The sequence below is a fragment of the Caretta caretta genome, chromosome 6, assembly GCF_965140235.1.
Source record: "Caretta caretta isolate rCarCar2 chromosome 6, rCarCar1.hap1, whole genome shotgun sequence".
NCBI classification, from domain to species: Eukaryota; Metazoa; Chordata; order Testudines; family Cheloniidae; genus Caretta; species Caretta caretta.
In genome coordinates this window covers 24,702,198-24,723,713 of record NC_134211.1, presented here as the reverse complement: position 1 = coordinate 24,723,713, position 21,516 = coordinate 24,702,198, and the positions used below count along the sequence as shown (strand labels likewise).

Genomic DNA, 21,516 nt, shown 5'->3' with positions numbered 1-21,516 from the left:
ACTGGAGAAGAAAGTGGGGGAGAATAAAACACACAGGACCAAGGAGTGAACTCCATTGCAGGGAAGGAGAGAAAGAGAAACAGAGCGAAAGCTTTTGGGTGCAGGAGGAGAAAGGTTGATGGCTGGTTTGCAGAGGCAGGGTGTCTGCAATCTTTGTAGCAATTAGATTTAATGGGACAGAAGCGTTTTTCTCGTCCACATCCCCCCCCCCTCTCTTCTCTCCCCCTCAGGCTAAAGGGAGGGAGGTGGGGAAGGGGGGGGGGATGTGAAAGGGTCTTTGACGTCAGACCTGCCCTATAAAAGCCTGGCAAGGAGAGGCAAAGCTGAGAGCAGAGCCAGTACGACAGCAAGGATGCCAACCCCCAACTCCTCCACTTCTTCAGCCAAAGGCTTCCGCAGGGCGGTGTCAGAGTTGGACTCCAAGCAAGCCGAGGCCATCATGGTAAGAACCCCCCAACCCCACCACCACTAATACCCAGTAGTCTCCAGAATGACTAAAGCTGCACAAGGGACTGCAACTATAGCTAGATGGACTAACAGAATGATCACTTTATTTTGAAAGCATCACTGCACACATGCATCTAGGCACTCAGGGTTGGCAAATCAGAAATCAAATCCAGCCTCAATAATTCATACACACAAACTAATACACAATACATATAAATATTGGAAAACAAATAACCTTAACTAATAATATAATAAAACTGCCTTCTTAAACTAGAATAACCAATAGAGCGAAAACAAGAATAACAAGGAATCCCTAGGGTAAAAATGCACTTTGAAAATCTAAACACTCTCTAGGTTTTATTAATTTCACAGCACTAAGCCAAAGAGCGTTCTTCTTTGCCAATTGAAAGAAAACACGTCTTTCTTTTTTCCAGTGAAGCTACAAGGTGGTGGGAATTCAGGCAAACTTGCTAACTTGTTACTATGTAATTACTGCAGGGTCTGCTTCCACCCACAGAGATTTAGGACCATCGGCTCAGTGTGTGGAACAATCCCGCATGCAATATAACTATAAGTGAGGGGAAGATAACACTTCATGCTGAGTCTTAAACTACCTTTAAAATCTGAATTCAGGTGAGTTTCAGATACACTGATTCAGTTGGCCTGGCACTAGGGACATGCAGGGCGTTTTAGTTAAAAACAGTTTTGTCATCTAGCATCAACTGATGTCCCTAGGAGACATTAAAGCCAATGAGACGATAAGGCATGCAGCATTCTGTCGGATCAAACCTTTAATGCATAGTTTGTCCCTTTTTGTGGCAGTCTCCCTCTCTTCTAGATGTCTATTACAGTGGGCAGTCAACCTATGGAACAACTTCCTAATGCCCCACAGTTAGGGCACTATAGGATCTCAAGTGATTGCTTTGATTAGCACCTGCATTTGGCAAACTCAGTTTAGTGCCTTCTATGGTTTTTCCCAGTTATCAGTAGGTAGGAGATTGTAAAGGTTTTTTTTTAAAATGGATCTTACTGTGTGCAAAGAGCATGTATTGAAAATCTGGATTTAAGATAAGTTTAGAGTTTGTCTATGCTGTAAAGTATATATTTGTTTTAAATATCCCTCTGCTTTTCCTAGCAGTAACCGTACAACCTTTTCCCTAGCAGAGTCAGATGAGAGCTGCCCCACATAACCTTCACCCCCCAAATTAAAGTTCCCCTCTTTCCTACCACTTTCCAGAACCACAGATATTTGACCTGGAAAGAAAAGACAGCCGAGGTCATCTAATCCAATACATAATTGTTATTTAATATTGTGTGTAAAACTGGGTTTGACTTCTGATATGTTATTTGCAGGGAATGGAGCTTTCCATTCTCTACTCTCTGTATTTTGCTGACCCACCCTTGCCTCCGCTCTGTGCAATGCTGTGTGTTTTGTAAAATCAGCTACTGTGCAAACAACAGAAAAGTTTCCTAGACACTGTAGCATGCTAGGAAAGAAGGGAAGGAGAGCTAGGAAATGAGGAGGTAAGCATGATTTCTGTAGTACACAATCATTGAAAACCACGGGCGTTTCCTTATCTCACTTTGGCATTTTCCAACTAGCACATAGTGAACTACAAGGTAGTTAATTCTTAGAACCCTCTTAGTGGAGATGCAACTTAGACCAGCAAAAGAATATTTTGGCTGGCGTAGTAGTGAACTCTTAGAACACTGGCGCTTTTCAGATTGCCATATTAATACTCAGAAGAACATCCCTCTGTCTATGGTAACAGCAGGAGCTGACAATGAAGGGGCATTTAATTGGTGCTGTAATACAATTCATGTGGGTATTTAGTCTTTAAATGACAAACGTGACCTTGAATGGTCTTGTTTAGCAATACTGTCTCCTTCATGGCACCCTGGGAAGGGTGTTTAGAAAAGCTCAGAATGAAATTGTGTTGTCTCCTTTTGTCCCTTTTAGTGATTCTCTCCCTCCGCCCAAAGGGCTAATTTAAAAATTAAGCTGGGCTGCTGAGGGAAGCACTTTAAGTACTGCAAAAAGAAAAGGAGGACTTGTGGCACCTTAGAGAGTGAGCTGTAGCTCACGAAAGCTTATGCTCAAATAAATTGGTTAGTCTCTAAGGTGCCACAAGTCCTCCTTTTCTTTTTGTGGATGCAGACTAACACAGCTGCTACTCTGAAACCTGTCATTATGCAAGGCTTTAAGTACTGTTTTACCAAAGCTGCTGCTCCTGGATTATGATAGACCCCTTCCTCCCATCCCCCCACCTTTCTCACTTTGCTTTCAGCACTGACAAGCTTATATCAGACTTCAAGTTATTTCAAAAACCATTGCCTTCGTAGGGAAGGGGACCTGGAAAAGCTCAGAACGAAATTGTTAGGCTTTAATAACAGATGACAAATCTGAAATGCACATTTAAGACTCTGTCTTTTCTTTTTTAATTTATCCTTTTTACTGCACCTTTAGCAGAAGGTTTCCACATTCCCATTATTCATTAATCAGATTTAAATCAACTGAGGCTCTGCCCCTGCATTTCTGCTATTTATTGAGTTTGGCCCAGATTTTTAAACCTATTTCAATGTTGATATGCTTAGCATCACAACATTTAACTGATTTAGGAATCTAACTCTCTTTTTCAAAAGGGATTTAGGTACTTTAGAGTCTAAATCTCACAGCCAACTGATGGATTTAGACTCCTAAGTGCCTAAATCCCTTTTGAAAGTGAGATTTAGATTCCTGAATCATTTACGTGTTGTGATGCTGACCGCAGCAAAGTCTATATCATTTTAGAAATCTGGACCTCTATGTCTGGGACAAGCGGTCATCTTGCTTCAGTGTTTTAACATCCTGTCAGTGATCTGACCCCTGCCCCACAGACTCACCCTGTTCTAAAGGAGCTGTTGCATTTCCTTTATTATGATGATGATCATGGAGCAGGACCCTGCTGTGCTTGGCGCTGTACAAAAACAGAACGAAAAGACAGCGCTTGTCTCAAAGCATTGAGGATCTAAACCTTGTCTACACTAAAAAGGGTTTGACAGTATAACTGGACCGTCAAACCCCCTTACTGGAGATGCAGCTTATATCAGCAAAAAAGTGCTTTTGCTAGTATTGTTTATATCAGTTCCTGAACAAAATAAGCTATACTGGCAAAAGGAAATAATGACACAGTATTGATCAGTATGCCAGGCTACAGTAAATGTTCTTAACAAGTAAAATCCTCTCTGTTTCCTAGATTCTTGAAAATTATAAGCAGGGGAAAAGCCAAGTTGCTCTGGTTACTCAAACTCAGAAGGCCATACTCTGGCATCCTTATTCACACTGAGTCGTCCCGCTGAGTTGCCACAATTTCAAGGGGGCTGTTGGAGGAGTAAAGTACCACAAAATGTCAATCATGGATTCAGAATCTAGTCCAGAATAAGCAACCTGATGCTTAACAGAACAAAAGTAATGGTTTTTACTGTAGTAAGAATTCTAAAATACACATGAGATGAACTAATCTGCAAGCTGATTCAAAACATACCTTTCAATAACGACTCCTAATAAAAACAAGCATTACTGGGAGAAGAGTCAGTGTGGAAAGAGGAATCAATTTTGTTTGTGTGTATCTAATTTGCAACTGGTAATGAAAACCCTGTGCAACTGTACTGAGTTACAACTTTACTCCCAAAGGGGTTAATAACATTCTAAAAAAATAGCAAAGAGGAGGGTAAAGAAAGAGAGACCAGTGTGATGGAAAGCAAGCAAGCAGATGGAATAGAATAAGCCATGGAGATGGCAGGCAAATATCATCTTCCCCCCTGCCCCAACCACAGACCCTCCCAAACAAAATCTAGTATCTTGTTAACTTACCCAGACATACTAAGTGCATGTTCAGGTGACTGCCTGCCAGCTGCTAGGATGATTCTACAGTTCTTTCTAGTAACCAGCTGTAGAGGAAACAAAACTGATTCCCTTTAGATCCAATGCAGTCTGCTGCACATCCGTGAAGCCAGCCTTAATCATGCAGAGGAGGAGGTGTCACATAGTAAATTTTAGCAAAGCTGCAGTGTCAATGTCTGATTATGTTGGGGACTGAATGCCAACGTAACTCACCAAATGGAAGCAACTTGTGTCAAGTGGATGTTTATCAATGATCTGATCTGCTGATTCTATTCTGATTTTCATACAACACAAGATCATGCTTTCAGAGCCCTTTCCAGTTGTCCATTAGATGCTGTGATTTACATCTGTCACACATGGTTCTTTCCTTCTTTCTCTTTTCCTCTACCCAGCCAAAGCTAAAGTTTGTTGAACTTCAGGGCACAGGGCAAGATGTGTCTTTTTGTTAAAGCATTGCTTGGCTTGGAACGTTGAGGAATTGATTTGTTACAGATGGCTGGTTTTGCACAGGGGTGTTTGTTCTTTCTATCGTGGGAAGTTTAAATTAATTTGATTAACTTTAAGCACTTCCAGTGGGATTTAAACCCATGCTTAACTGCTTCCTAAATGGGGATGCTTTCTTGAATTGGGACCTAATATATTTGTTAGATGAGTTTTCTGTTTCGACATGAACACATACCCAGTCCTCTATACCCCATTGTGGACCTGATCATGCAGATAACCTGTGATTATTTGTTCAGATGTGTGTCTTTTATACTGCAAGGAACAAACGTGTGACAAGCTTCAAATAGCATCATATAAGCGAATCTTTAATAAAAAAAGTTCTGGGGGCTGGTGCATGGGTTGATGTATAAAAATATGGTATAAAACAGAAAACTAGATAAGTGCCTGTGTTTAAAATGTGAGGAAAGCTTTGAGACTGGCTGCATATAAGATGCGTGAATGATTTTAAAAGAAAATACACTGGGTCAGTGGAGGAAATTAAAAATACAAAAGAAAAAAAAAGAAGGCTGAATGGTAGAGCTGGTTTAAATTTTGCAAGATTTTTTTAAATTTTCCCCCCAAAAGCCTTTTGGGAGACTTATGGACATTTTTGAAATATTTTCAATGGAAACTAACTGAAAAATGTAGCCATCTGGGTTTTAGTCTCTTGGTGTTAGTCTTCTTTGTGTTTCTTCATAAGTCATGTCTTCTTTCTGTCATGCTGAGTTATCATCATTCATCATCAGGTTTCGGGGAGTGGATAGGATAAGTTATGTGGTAGGATTCTTCTGACAGTTTTAAGGTTTTTTTTTATTATTTTGAATTTTGAAAACTTCCGATTGTGACGTAGAAAATGTTCAATTTTTTGAAGAAAAAGAAAAAAGAAAACAAACGATCAGTGAGAAAGAAAATTTCTCTATTATGAAAACAAATGCTTTCAAAACTGTTAAGAACTCTTTTTTCAACAGGTGAGTGAGGTTTGCACCTGGCTCTACTAATTAAATAAAGGCACTTGAGCAGGTGGGGAGAAAAAGGAAGTGAGAGATTTTATAAAGCTTTAAAACCAGGCTTTAGTATTACTACCCACCTAAGGAAGCTCACATATACCCAGCTGTAGGGGAGCAAAATATTCAGTGACTGTTTATTGTATGCAGGTCTAATCTTTATTAGTCCTCCTGTTGGCATATTCAACACATCTGAAGAACTATGAGTGGGTAAACCTCAAAAAGTTCAGAGATTTTGCAATACAAGAGGAAAGAAGGGCTTATGTTTGAGGTCCTGAGTTGGGACTCAGAACTGGCTTCAGTTCCTGCTATGTAACAGATTTCCTGTGCAAAATTGGGCAAGCTACTTAAGCTCTCTGTGCCTCAATTCCGTATCTCTAAAATGGGGATAATATTTCACTTCTCCCAGTCTTTCTCTGCCTTGTCTTCTAGACTGGAAGCATTTTTAGGGTAGGGACTTTCTTACTGTGCCTGTAAAATGTCTAGCACAATTGGGTCCTGAGCTGAACTGGGGTCTCTATGTGCTACTGTCATACAAATAAGAGTTCCCTTTGGAAAAGCACCCAAAAGTTTGGGATATTGTCAACATCTTATCTGAACTAGACAAATCTCTTATGCCTGCAAACTTGGGTTGGGAACAGGTTTTCTTAGGTGCTCACAATGCTTCCTGTTTCCGGCCTGGCCAGAAATAGCTGAAACAGCTTTTCTCCTTCCACTCTTCCCTGCAATCAGGGAGCACAGAAATAAATAGCATTTCAAATTTGGGGTAAAGATTCAGTTTTATTGCTTAACCCATTCTTACTCTGTTGCTAAGTCATGCCCTGGGAAGGAGGTATATTACCAGCAGTGTGCTGAGGCCAGGTTGACTGGTCGTGGCTGGGATGGACTTACAGCTTTTCCAGTCAGACCTAACAAAACATCATGAATGTATGATCCCATAATGAGCAGTAGACACAAGCCTGGTGGGAGTTTCTAGATGGACCATCTTGCTCTCTTATAATCCAGTTAGGGCCGTTTCAGATGGATTTGAAACTATTCTCTCTGATAAAAGTGGTAAAAAAAAAGACAACCCAGGGAGCCTATAAAAGATGCTATTTGCAGTCCATAAACCTCCACAGACATACCCCTGCCTCAATGTTTGGGAATGCACATAAGACACACGCGAAAAAGGGATGGATCAGTTTCTCTACTGGTGTAAATGGATCTAGCCCAATTACATCAACAGAGAATGGGGTCCAAGATCTGTTTTCGGTGGCAGTGAATAAAAGGATCACAAGTAAAAAATGGGTGGGTTGGCATATTCCCTCTACACTGGAACCTACCACAGCATGAGAGGACTAACCCTGTAAGGCATTGGGAACCTGTGACTCCCATTGAAACCAATGAGAGTTGAAGATACTCAGCTCCTTGCAGTAGGCATTTGTGAGATCTGGACTTCTGCCTCCAGTAGAGGCCAGGGTTTCAGGGTGTCTCAAGGCTCTAGAAGAAGCTTCTTTATTATGAAACAACACACGAAAACAATAGAATTCATAATGCCCAGAGCAAAAACCCAGGCTCAACCTTAGTAATACAAGAAATACACTCTTTTGGTTAGCTATAGTAGGGAGTCTAAACTGGGGGAACCTCAACTGCAAAGGCGACGTGCCTCAATCGGCATCCAGAAGAAAAGGCGTGAGTCACTTGGGGCTTGATCCAACCCCAGCTGAAGTCAATGGGAGATCTTTCCATTGACATCAATGGGCAAGAGATCAGGCCCTACTTACAACAATGTCTATGACTGCTCTGCCACCCGAATTATTTGGATCCTGTTTTGCAGTGGAACAGCTCCAGTGCCTGACTACACTTACTGCCAAATTCAGAACCTTGAAAAGAGGCTGGACCTAGACTGAGGTTTGCAGAGCCAGATTGCTCTAGTTGTCTCCAATAAGAGCGGTTCTGCTTGTCCTTGAAGGAGTGTTACAATGGGGTGATGGGAGTCCCATTGTTCCTTGGTGGTCTTAAGGAGAAGATTGCTGCTTTTTAACTCTGCTCTCCTTCCAGTCTCCACGGTTCATCGGTAGACGGCAGAGCCTCATCGAGGATGCCAGGAAGGAGAGAGAAGCGGCAGCTGCCGCCGCTGCCACGGATGCTGCAGAGGCCACAGAAACGATTGTCTTCGAGGAGAAGGATGGGAAGGCCATGTTGAACCTTTTCTTCATGCTTAAGGGAGCGAAGACTTCATCGCTTTCCCACGCACTTAAAGTGTTTGAGGTGAGCGGCTAACCTCCTGTACTGCACTCAGTGAACACTGCATTTGATGTGGGTGGAAGGTCTGTTGCTGTAGTATGGGGGAACACTGCCTACTCACAGGAATTCAACTGGGTAAGGGTCTAGTTTAAGATCTCCCTAGTATGAATTATTGATTTAATTCTTCAGGGCTTAACTGGATGAATTCAAATATCAGTGGTTGCATTAACTTAAGCAGTACACTCTATTCATTTACTGGTGTCTCTATCACACTCTTCCCCAGGGCGACCAATACAAATGAGACAGACCCCTTGCCTGACAATGCTCTGGTTTTAATTCCAGGCTCTGGGCTTGCCTTTGACTGAACATTGCCCAGAGTGGGCCAGTACCCAGCACAACTAAAATATAAACAACTGTGGATTAAATATAAATATAAACAACTGTGGATTTGTATTCACCTCTGATTCTCATGGGGCCCTCTAATGACCCACACTCTGCACTGTTGTCCACCTTTATAGCAATCCCTGGAACACTTCAGAGATTGCAGAGTTTGGACAGAGATTGTAAATGAATCATGCAGCTCCCTCACAAAGCCTCAGTCACCCACTCGTTCAAGGCTCTGCCCATCTCTGAATCATATCCTCACTAAACTTCAGTCAAAGTGACTGGACCAACTTCAGCATGAGCATAAATCAACATAGTGCCCATTGATGTCAATGATACCTACTTACCTCAGGGATGAATTTGGTCCATAAACTTTCAAATGTTGCATTGATTTCTTTCATTACTGCATTCTGAATATGCCCATGACAAGAAGCATTTCTTACCAATGTATACAATTGCACAGGGAGATGGTAATTAATTGGGCTTTCCCAGTCAAAAGTAGCATTATCTATGACATTGGTACCAGGGATGAAAACTCACACAGGTAAATTCTGCTTATTTAGCCAGTAGTCAAAGATAATGATTGGAATTTATATAGAACCTTTCATGCAGAAATTTTAAAAAGCAGATTACAAATCATGAGCCTGAGTCTCTTCATTTATATAGGTTTAATTCCATTGTCTTCCGTGGTGTGAATGAGACAAGAATTAGGTTGTATATGCATGTATGTGTGTGCGTAACACCTTAGTCCCTGGTGAAATGCAGCCACTTCTGGGGGTGAAACCTGACCATCATTAACAATACACAGCAACACTACAAAACAGTTGAGGACAGGTAGAAAAGAAAAAATATTCAGTTGAAATTGCATGTGTGTGTGTGGGAGTTTAGTTAGTAATTACCCAAACTAAAATTTGATCAGGACACCTCTTCTAATCTTATGGAAAGCATCTTGGGATCTTTAATGACCACAAGCGGCCTTGTATCTCTTGTGAAAGGATGGATGGAAGCAGGATAGAAATGTATCAACTAACAGTATTTAACCCTGGGTTCCTGTAGCATATTGCCTTTGCAGTGGGATCTGTGGACCAGAAGTGTCCATAAGGCAAGCATTTGAGAGCCCTGTTGGTCTTGGTCACAGTTGCTGTCTCTTTCCAGGAAGTTTGCGGCTGCCAGAAAAGGCTCAGAAGCGCATCAACAACAGATTTCAAATGCAATTTACAACTTCTCTGGCATGAGATGCCGCGTGATTCTCATCCTGTGAATTTTATAGTGTCCTGCACTTAGTAGATGTGGGTGGTATTTATTTTACACTGTCTGTGTGTATGTGTGTGTGTAAAATATATTCCAAAGCAGCAGAGAACAATTTAAAAAGTCAGGCAAGAGCTCAGGGTGGCTTTTATTCAAATGGCACCTGCTTCCTCTTGGGGCAATTTACTCATTGCATGAGAAGCTCTCTCAGCAGAAGTGCTCTCTCAGCTTGACACAGAGAAATTTTTTTTTTTAAAAGCCACAAGCGTGTCAAGTTACAACTGGGGAAGATTCATTTCTCAGATCCCTCTGGCAATGCAGGTACAAGATATGAAAACAGACGGGTGTAATGACATTTGCCTCATCATGAAACAGGCTGCAGGGAGGCTGGTTTCACTCTGCTGTATGCATTACATGCAGCCAACGCATAGGTAATGCAATCAGAGCTGTCAGATTAATGCTAAGGTATTGATTATTGGAGGACAATGTAATAGAGAGGTGGGTAGGTACATTCAAAAACATGGTCCTAAATTGAATTTATCGGTGACATTGCCTCCGTTCCTTCTCCTCATTCTGCCTCTGATTAACTAAAAATCACAGCTCTTCCTCTACTGAAGAGCTCAGAGATTCAGAAAGGGCTGGGTCATCATCCAGAGAAGTGGGTTTGCAAGGGCCAGATTTCCCTGCACCAGGGAAAACATCCAGGAAGCTGTCAGAACCTTCCTGTGGATGCAAAGGGCCATTCCCCCTTCTCCGCTCTTTATCTCTGAGTGAATTAAGTGCTGGTGAAAGATGCCAAATGGATATCCCTGGAGACCAAGCAATGCTCAGAGGTACAGCATGGGCAGCTGCAGAGCAAGCTTTCCATCGCATCCCTCTACCCCCAAAGGACCTTCGCCCTAACTGGAGGGACCACCTCTCAGACTGATATCATTTCAGCAGTCATTCCCCACTGAGATGCCAGTTGTAGGAGTGAGCTTGATGACATCAACATCTGTCCGCAGGACTGAGGCCACCAAACTCATTTCACATAGGTCATTCAACAGCAATCAGATTAACTCTCAGTTGTTACCAACCTGAGGCCTGCCTCAATCCTGTGACCTAGAAGTGAAATCCTCTTGCTCATGGCACCAGGCTCCCCAGAGCCAACCCATCTGCTTCCAGCTTTTGCCATGGAGTGGGACATAGGCATATCTATCTATCTCTCCTTTTTCCTTCTGTCTAATCAGAGTCTGGTTTAGTTGGTCAAACTTGTCTTTTTTGCCCCATTGTTGTAAGCCCGATGCCAACTCTGTCCACATATTTATTCAAGTGGCACCATCATAGGACCTAATCACATTAGCCACGCCATCAGGGGCTCTCATTCACCTGCACATCTACCAATGTGATATATGCCATCATGTGCCAGCAATGCACCTCTGTCATGTACATTGGCCAAACCGGACAGTTTCTACGCAAAAGAATAAATGGACACAAATCTGACATCAGGAATCATAACATTCAAAAACCAGTAGGAGAACACTTACTGTATGTTCCATTCTATGCATCCGATGAAGTAGGCTGTAGCCCATGAAAGCTTATGCTCTAATACATTTGTTAGTCTCTAAGGTGCCACAAGTACTCCTGTTCTTTTTGAGATCAGAAAGGCAGCTAAAAGCAATGCCCCAGACAGCCAGATGTTGGTACAAGTTTCCCAGGTCTTGAAGTGGCTAATAAGACCATGTGCGGTGCTTGTTTTTTCCCCCTCGGTAAGGACACAAGTAAGATTAAACACCAGAGACAGAAACTGCATTTTCTATCTTTGCTGTTTTTTTCTCCCCCCTTTTATTTGTGTTCATTTTGTTTTGTCTGAAAGGAAGCAGGATCAGACTTTGACAACCAAAGCAATAACAACTAACTTCTGCTCTTTTCCTCAGAAGGACAGACATTGCCACCAATAATAGCATCTAAATGACTGTCAATGAAGTGTTGTTTTTTCCTTCCAAAGACTCACTACTTCTAAAGGGAAAGGGAACAATGGATGTTACAATAAAAGTCTTACTTAATACTTTACATTTCTGATACTTTACCTCTCTTTCTTTTCTATATCTTTAATAAAATGTTTTTTTTAAATTAATAAAGTGTTCGTCATGGTGAGGTCTCTGTATACCAAACTGTTTAAAACTGTTTAATGTTGGAGCGTTCCAGGGTCATGTTAACACTTTTAACTCTTTGGGCTCCTTTATTCCATCTAAATTAATCATTTCAGCACATGCACTAAAATGAAGTCTGTTTTCCTATATCCAAATGCCTGGGGAATAAGCAAAAGATGTGATAGCTTGAGTTAAAACTCTAGCTTGCACCTGCATTCAGTTAGTCTGGAGACAGCAGAGAAAATGAGCCACTTGAGTGCTGCTAGTGAGAAACAGACTAATTTATAAGCTAGTTAAACTCTGTTAAGATATCTGACTTTTGGGGCTCTCTCTTTCATGTTTAATAAAAGAATTAGAATGATGGGACAGATCTGCACCTAGTGTAACTCATCTTAGGTCCATTTAGCTTCAATGGAGTTATGCCAGTTTGTACCTGTTGTTGGGGATCTCGTAGCGGGTGCTTTGGGATTCTCCAGTACCCAAAGCACCCAGCAGCACACCTAGCTCTGTCACTAAGATTGGAGGGTAGGGCATGAGGCCAAGCTCCAATTCTTCTCAAGAAGCAAGATGTTCCATTGGCAGCATGAGCACTGGCTGATCTCCTTTGATGCTGCTGCCTTCCCTTTGTTGGGTAACAAAGATAACAGGAGCCAAAGGAGGAATCTTTCCCGTTATTTATGATTTCATAAGTATCTAGTAATTAACTCCAAATGGAGCTGAAGGAAGTTAATTATTAGATCTTCCATGTATCAGGAGTCAAGGTATTGGAAGGGAAGCTAAACCAATCACAATGCTCTGTGAGCCAGCCCAATGGCCAACCAGTATCACAACCTGTTAACATGCTGGAGATTAGAGTGAGAATATTGCTTCCAGGCTCAGAGGGGATGGGAAGACAGTGGAAGTAGCATGCAGACCTGCTGGCTCGTGTGGGTGGTGAGAAAGGACAGAGGTGGTGGTTCTTCATATTACTCTTGAGAGATGCCGGTAGCTTTTTTGACAAGAGTCTGTGAAGGAATTTCCTTGACTGAGATTTCGTAGCTGTGGTATAAGATCCTTAAGGAATTCAGAGGAGTTGGGTGTAACATATGAAAAACTGACTGTGTTTTGGAAAGAGAGAGCCACTCAGTGCGTTTGACCCTGTAGCTCTTTCAGAGAGAAAAGACGACTCATAAATGATGTATAGCATTGTCAGTGTCTTCACTGTCTTTATTTCAGCACCTTGGCCAGTGCACAGGACAGACACTGCCTGGTAAATGAAAGCTAGCTCCTCACTTCGCGTTTTGCTTCCTTTTGAGTAACACTGGCTGACTTCCATGCCCATTATAGGCATTTGAGAGATAGGAAGTGTACTGGTGGAATGTCACTTCCTTATGTGTACTGCAGCTGTTCAACATAAGTAATAAGGTTCTGCAACTACAACAAATTGCAGACATTTGTTTGCGCACTCTGAGCCGAGAACTTGTGCTTCTTGACTGACTTTGGTGCCTCGCCACTTTGGTAACAATTAGAACAGTCTGAGGAGGGCAATATTCCATCTACAGGAAATGCCGCCATTTAGAAATTACTTTTTACCCGAATCAGAGTGAAAGCCAAAATACTGAAAAAGTTCATTAAAAAAATTCTAAAAATTTCAAATAGGAAAGGCTAATTTTTGACATTTTAAATTGAAGCAAAATTTTTGTTTCAAATCACCATTTCAAAATGAGCCATTTTGTTTCAAAATAATTTTTCTCATTTTGATTCTCCCAATTTGGAGAATTGAAAAATACATCACCATGGTTCACATTTTATTGCGCAAAATTTTTGACATTACAAAATGCGGTTTAATCTTGCAGAAAATGTCCATTATGATGTAATGGCATTTTGTAATGGGAAAATGTTTCAGTCGTAGAATTTCAACCTACTCACATTACAGTATACAAAAGGGATGGAATTAACAGGAAAGTGTCCTGTTCTAGTTTCAGGAGTTCCCAGCTCAGGATCAGAAATACCCATGCTCCTACCCCACAGGCATCCTGAAAAGAGCTTGTGTTTCTGGACTTTCTTCTCCACTTTAATTTCACCCGCTGGAATGTTTGCAATGCAATGTTATCAGCGCCTGTATTTTTACATTATATCTTTCCCCTCTTCCACCCTCTAAAGACATTTGAAGCTAAAATTCACCACTTGGAGACAAGGCCCAGCAGGAAGCCTCGGGCCGGGAGCACTGAGCTGGAATATTTTGTACGGTGTGAAGTCCATAGCTCTGATGTCAGCACTCTCATGAGCTCCATCAAAAGGGTATCAGAAGATGTGAGGAGCACTAAGGAAGACAAATGTAAGGAACTTGTAGCTGTTTTATTTTTTCCCCCAAGTCAAACATGAAGATTGAGCTTTAGAAACCATGGCCCAGGGATTTCAGCACTCACATGCCAGGGGTCTGAATAGACTAGACTAGACCAGAATACTCCTCCCAGCAAGCTCCTCAGATCCCATCTTTTCTCTCTCACCTTCACCCCTTTCAAGAGGTGTCTGATTCCTTCTTCCAGGTCTGAAGAGCATCAGGATTAGAAATGTAATACCCAACACCTAGCACTGTACAGCTTCCACCCTGCATATTCTAGCCAGATGTCTGTTTTACATTTCTGACCTTTCTATCCATGTGTCAGTAACCGCACATGTGTTTGGAGGGTGCTCTTTCTACACTAGAGAGACACTAGTGACCAATTGATTGTCTCTAAGGGCTAGTAAAATGAATCCTTTCTAGTTGAGCAAGAATTCTACTTTGATACAGCACTAAGATCAGAGGATTTCTCTCTTTCTCTCAGCTTTCATTCCAGGAGCAGCCATTAGGTGGGTGGTAAGGGTAAGTTAGCCCTGGAGGTTCATCAGGAAAAGTCACTAAGAGCTTTAATTTTTTTCCTGGTGAGATGCCAGCACTCCAAGAATTGGTAAGTGATTTAAACAGGATATTGGCTCAGCCTTTATATTTGGACTAGATAGGGAACAACTCTGGCTAAGTGTGCCCAACAGACACAAAGAGAAAGGAGAGCAGAAGATGGGATGATGGAAAAGTGATCAGTCATGGGGGCTTTCCTTACTATACCTGGCGTCAGAAGATCATATGCCTTGGGTCCTGGGTATCACTCTGCTAATCTGGGGCCATTATTATCTCCCTGCATTCCTTGTAATTCCGTCCCTTCAGTGTTAGCTGATCAGTGATGCATGATCTCTCTCTGATCTAGCGATGCAGGTGAATAGCCTGGTCCAAGTCATTGGATGATTGTTCCCTATGTACATTCAAGCATGGGAAGGCTGGTAAAATGGATTTGTTCCCTTATCACCTAATCCTTGATGTACCTGAGCTTCATCAACAGAAGCAGTGAGAGGTGTGTGGGGGTAATGCAGGATCCTAGGTGTCTTACAGTGACCATGTATTATTTTACCCTTGGGAGGGTGAAGCTGCTAAGAGTGAAAGCCAGTTTTTTTCCAAGTAGTTTCCTTGTGTCAGAAACTGTCATTGTGCTGGGAGGTTGAAAGGGAAGTCATGTTTGCTCATGTGATGGAGGTCAGTTTATTATATCTGGCTGTGAGATAGGTGTACCATACGACGGGCTCATGGGCAGTCATGGAGCATAGTCATTGAAGCACAGCGGTGTCATGAGCAATTAAATCATTTGGAATTGACGTGATCATGTGTTTATGCATGTGCCACATCAGGTCATGTGTGTGCTATGACTATCTCCTCCACTTGGCATGAGATATACTTAGCTTAATGTTCATTTCTATGGTCTTATTTCTCTTTACAGTTTACTGGTTTCCAAGAAAAATCTCTGAACTGGACAAGTGTCACCACTTGGTCACCAAGTTTGACCCAGACTTGGATTTGGATCACCCAGTGAGTTGGTGCATTCAGACATCCTCAATTTCCAGCCATGTGTCTTCCAACAGAAGCAGAGAAATGGAAAGCACCTGTGATTAGAACTAGTTGGGAATTTTTTGACAAAATATTTTTCCATCAGAAAATGTTGATTCTGCAAAACCAAAAAACTGTTTTCAGGAAAAGGTCCATTTGGAGTAATCTTTAATTTTAAAAAAAATGTTTGAAAAAAGTTTCAAAATTGTTGAAATGTCCCATTTTGAAGATAAGAAATTTGGGGCAGGGGTGCTTGTTTGTTTGTTCAAAAGGACTTTTCATTTTGAAATTTAAGCTAATTATAGTGGGGCTTAAAATACAAAAAGATAAAAATCAAAAAGGGACTGTTTTGATAGACTTGAACCAAAACTTTTGTGGGATAGTCAGCACATGAATATTTTTGAGATTCTGACTTTTCATCCAAATTGGGAAGGAAAAAGATTTTCAAAGTGTCAAACATTTTCCTAGGATGGGAAAACCATTTCTGGCCTAGCACTACCTGTAATCCCACCTTGTCTATCTCCCTGTAGCCAGTACAGGTTTAGTTCCTGCAGGATACTGTATTCCTCAGTGCTTTGTCTAGTCTAGTTTGATCAAGAGATGGGGCTTCTACTACATTCCTAAGGAGATTATTCCCCAGTCCAAAAGATCTCACTTCTGAGGAAATTGTCATGGCTATCCAGCCTAAATTTTAACTGGTTCTGTTTCAGAATCCATTTCCCAGAGACGGAGTAAAGATACTTTGTGTTTGGCTTGAAGGACCTGGCTTCTCAGAAAATGAACAGACAGGACATACACTGGATTGGGGCAGGGCCCAATTCTCCCTAGAAGGAGAATACAGAGCTCTCACTTTGAGATAGGGAATGGAGTTCCCTATGGGTATGGAAGGAGGGGCCTCTGTTGTCATGAGGGGCAGTTGCTAACTGTTAATGTGCGGGTGTGTATATCTCCCCCACCGTAGGGCCTATATTAAGTGTGTGTGTGGTAGTGTGGGAAATGAGAGAACTTTCCTGTATGAAATGTTAACTAACTTAAACGCTTCTTCTCTGTTCCCTTTTGCCACAGGGATTCTCTGACCAAGCATACCGGCAGCGAAGGAAAATGATAGCAGAAATTGCCTTCCACTATAAGCAGTAAGACACTTTCCAAACGTATGTGTAGGAGCAATTTCATCTCACAGTGCCACCTGCTGGGAACTCATTAAGCTACTTCCATAAATCTGTCTTCTGTCAACTTATCTTCTCTGTCCATTATTTTGCCCTTCCATTCTCCCTTTCCAATTTCTTTTCTCAGTTCCTCTGCTCTCTGCACTCATTTCAGCTTCCTCCCATGTTTAAAAATCTGCATGTTCATTAATTCATAGATGTTGAGGCCAGAACAGACTTGCTGCATAACACAGGCCATAGAACTTCAGGCAGTAATTTCTGCATCAAGCCCATAACTTTAGTCCAAGCTACAGCATCTCTTTTAGAAAGATATCCAGTCTTGATTTAAAGACTTAAAGTAATAGAGAAACCACCACATCCCTAGGTAAATTGATCCAGTGGTTAATTACTCTCACTGTTAAAAATGTGTGTTTTATTTCTAGATTGAATTTGTCTAGCTTTAGCTTTCAACCACTGGATCTTGTTATATCTTTTTCTGCTAGATTAAAGAACCACCTACTTTCAGAACTCCCGTCCCCATAAAGGTACTTATAAAGTGCAAACAGGTCACCTCTAAACTTTCTCTTGGATAAGCTAAATAGATTGAGCTTCTTAATTAGGTCATTATAAGGTATGTTTTCCAGACTTCAAATCACTCTTGTAGTTCTTTTCTAAACCTTTTCCAATTTTTCAACATTCTTTCTGAAGCATGGATACCAGGATTAGACACAGTAGTCCAGCAATGGTTTCACTAATGCTGGATACAGATGTACCTTCCCTGTCCCTACTTAATATTCCTCTGTTTATGCATCCAAGGAATGCATTCCCCACCCCACCTCAGCCCACCCACTTAGTTACAGCATTGCACTTGGAGCTCATCTTACCAAGCAATCCAGACTGGTCTTTATAACCGACTTGACCACATCATTATTTTTTATCACTCCTCCAATTTTTGTGTCATCTACAAATTTTATCAGCAATAATTTTGTATTTTCTTCCAAATCATTGACAACAATATTGAATACCATGGGGCAAAGAACAGATCCCTTGGGGGCCCCACTTCCCCTAACAAGATGATGATTCCCCATTTACAATTACCTTTTAACCATCGGTTAACCATTTAACTTTAATAATTGCTGTTTAACACCCTCCCTAGTTACTGATGGAATAGAAATTATTTCATTATCACTATAAGGCATGAATGCATCATCTTGCTTCTTTCCAAATACAGAGCAAAATTATTTATGGAATACTTCTGCCTTTTCTACATCATAACTGACAATTTTATCATCCTTATCTATCACCAGGTCTATCCCAATGTTAGGATTTTGTTTGTTTTAGTATATTTAAGGGCAATAAGAAGGAAATCTTTACCTCTACTGGCCACACATTTTCCATTGATACCTTGAGCTTCCCTTATCAATCATCTGCATTTCCTAAGTGTCCATTTGTATTCATTGCTATCAACTTCCCCATTGTCTGTGTGTGTGTGTGTGTGTGTGTGTGTGTGTGTATATATATAAAAGAAAAGTAGTAATTATATTCTATTCTATATATATTGCTACTTTTCTTTTTCCTTTTCACCAAGATGTTTTTTTAACAAAAAAAGACTTCTTGTGGTATTGTGGGCACTCACATTTTGATATTTAAAATTTTCCTCCCCTCCCACTCAGTTTTACTCATAATTGTCAGCTTTGGGGAATTGTCCGTCTTAAAGCACCAAGTGTGTGTGTGTGTGTGTCTGTGTCTATTTATACAATTCTTGTGATTTATCACTTAGAACATTGATCCATAATCATTCCTGTTCCCGTCCTTCTGAATTGTCAGTAACTGAAGTAGCCAATAGTATCTTTAATGCTGCGTGTCGCTCCCTCCCCTTCATGCGAAGCCTACCCTATGAGCGAGGGCTGCGATTCCCAGTGCGCATACACAGACTCACACTAGCTTGATGAGCGTTAGCACGAGTCCAAACAGCAACATGGCTGTGGTAGCATGGGCAGTGGCACTGCCTAGCTGTGCCAAGACCAAACCGGCCTGAGCCCTGTGGGCATGTTCTCAGCACCACTTAGCCATGCTGCCATTGCCCATGCTCCCACAGCTACAATGCTAGTTACACCCTAGCTCTCATCAAGCCAGTGTGAGTCTGTGTGCGCAAGCTGGGAATCGCACCCCTAGCGCCAAGTGTAGACATTTGCCCTGTCAAGGAAATATAGGCTGTCCAGTGATTTTAACATTCTGGTCATGTGACTCCTCCCGCCAGGTTTCAGTCATACCAGTCATCAGTTTTTTTCTACCAAATGAGCCTAATTCCTCCTGTTTATTTCCCAGCTTTCTAGCATTGGTGTAAAGGCAATAGAAGAATTGCTTCTCCTTATGGCCCTTGCTGCCTTGATTCTTTACCTTCAAGCTACGTTGAGGCTCATATGTTTGGGGCATACGTGCAGGCTTTCACTCTTTAGCAGCTACCGCAGTGGCTGCTAGTTTAAAGCCCTCCTAACCCTATGTTCAGTTCTAAGCCCCCTGTCTCCAGGTCAACCCATGCTAGCCCTATGTTCATATACTAGCCGTGGCTCTAATTAGCCTTATGACCAGAGCTGAGCAACTAATAGCGTTTTCAGTTTTCGCTGGCAAGTCTGAAAAATTGAAGAAAAAAATTATTTCTGGTGGGCACAAAAATGAAGTTTTTTTGACAGGTTCAGTAAATCAAAATACTTGTAAAATGTTGTTTTGTTTGGCCCACCATAAAACATTTTGTTTTGATTTTGAGCATTTATAATATATTTTAAAAAAATTATAAATAAAATGAAAGGCACCTTTGAAACAAAGTTTCCATTTTTCTAGAATTTTTTTAGCTTTCATTTTGACCAAAACAACGGAACAAGCTTGACAGAAATTCACTAAAAGTTTTGGTGTCACTGAATCTGCATTTTTGGCTGAAAAGAAGTTTTGATCAAAAAGTTTGGCCCAACTCTACTTATGACCCATATGTTTCCTACTAGACTTGTGCTAACCCTATGCCCCATATGCTAGACATGTGTTAGGTTTAAAGTTGTCTAATCCATATTATACTGTGTGGAGCTATTGTGCATCGTAAACTTAGCGCTCTTTTCTCAAAGGGAGGGGAAGCTTTCTTAAGGTTGGGGCCCCAGAGTGTATAGCATGTTGTTACTGTGTTTCCCCATCTCCCATCGCCCCTAACCACATGTTTGCCTTGCAGCGGGGAGCCAATCCCTAGAGTGGAGTACAGGGCAGATGAGATAGCTACCTGGTGAGTGTTGATTTAATGTAAAATCCTTTCTGACTCCATCCAGCTGAATTAGGAACCATGAAAGAAATAAAAGATTTTGTCCCATTGACCAGCTGTGGGGGAGTGTGCCTTGGGCAAATAGAGAAATCAGAAAACAGTAGTGCGTTTATACTGGGGCCAGTACTGGAAGTTGAGAACAGAATGGTTGTGGTGGAGTGTCTTAAAAAATATATCATGAAGGTGTGGATGTTGCCTAATTGCCTCTCTGTAAAGAGCTCTGACTGTCTGCAAGGGACTCCTTGGGAGCTAAGGGAATTCTAAGTGGGAGGGTCCAGGAGGCCCATCCCTAAAGAACAAGAACATCAGATGTTGCTAATGTTCGTAACTCAGAGAAAGTGGTGCAGCGTGTGAGGAAACCTGACCCTGTTAGTCTCTAAGGTGCCACAAGTACTCCTTTTCTTTTTGTGAATACAGACTAACACGGCTGTTACTCTGAAATAAATCAATTTCTGCGGCTCCTCCTCTCTAAGGGCTGTACCTAAAGTCCATTACAGGTCCACTTCTTATTCTTTCCAGAGGCTCCACTTAGGGTATGTCTAAATTGTTTTAAAACCTACAGCAGTGAGCCTCCAAGCCTAGGGACAGGGTCGGGCTTCAAAGCCAGAGCCACGACGTCTACACTGCTGCTTTTAGAGCCCCAGCGTGAGCCCCATGAGCCTGAGTCTGTAGACCTGGGCTCTGAGACTCACTACTGCAGGTTTCTGTTTGCCATGTAGACTTACCCATGGTGGGAAGGACCACTAATGAGAAGATGACTGATAGGGGGAGCTGCTGATGTGTATTTTCTGGATTGTCCCTCTGCTGTCTCTCTTAACTGTCTATCACTAGTGTGACTTTTTTAAACAGATAAAGCCCCTGGGACTGGATTTTTGTTCCCAGATAGAATGAACTCTCTTGATGCACCCTTGGCCTTGAGTTAGTTATCTTCAGATACAGGAATTGTCCCTGTGAAGGTGCCCTCTGAATTCTCCACTCACACAGTCAGCAAGAAGCATTTGGGTGGAGAGTGTACGTGTGCACATGTGCTCGAGCATGTGTGTGTAAACAGATACAAACTCAAGGGTTAAAAACAAAAACACAAACAAAAACAGGGAGAGGAACTCCAGCAGAATGTGTCCTGGGTCTTGTCTGTCCTGATGAGAGGAGCAACAAAGGCCGGCAGGGCTAGATCCTGAATTCACACCCTCTCTCCCATCTGTCACTCTGAAGGAGGGAGGTTTACACCACACTGAAGAGTCTGTACCCGACTCATGCCTGCAAAGAGCACCTGGAAGCCTTTCACCTGCTAGAGAGATTCTGTGGCTACAGCGAGAACAACATTCCTCAACTGGAGGATGTCTCACGCTTCCTGAAAGGTGGGTG

General features: G+C 41.8%; 1 protein-coding gene across 1 annotated transcript in view; it reads left to right on the top strand.

Moving 5' to 3' along the window:
* The first annotated feature begins 331 nt into the window (after positions 1-331).
* The window catches only part of TH (tyrosine hydroxylase), a 32,391-nt gene continuing 11,206 nt past the window's right edge, over positions 332-21,516 (top strand). The window contains exons 1-7 of the mRNA XM_048855154.2: positions 332-442; positions 7,858-8,067; positions 13,950-14,124; positions 15,596-15,684; positions 16,768-16,835; positions 20,065-20,115; positions 21,364-21,509. Of these exons, the coding sequence (XP_048711111.1) occupies positions 353-442; positions 7,858-8,067; positions 13,950-14,124; positions 15,596-15,684; positions 16,768-16,835; positions 20,065-20,115; positions 21,364-21,509 (829 nt within the window). The 5' untranslated portion in view covers positions 332-352. The remainder of the gene's footprint in view (positions 443-7,857; positions 8,068-13,949; positions 14,125-15,595; positions 15,685-16,767; positions 16,836-20,064; positions 20,116-21,363; positions 21,510-21,516) is intronic.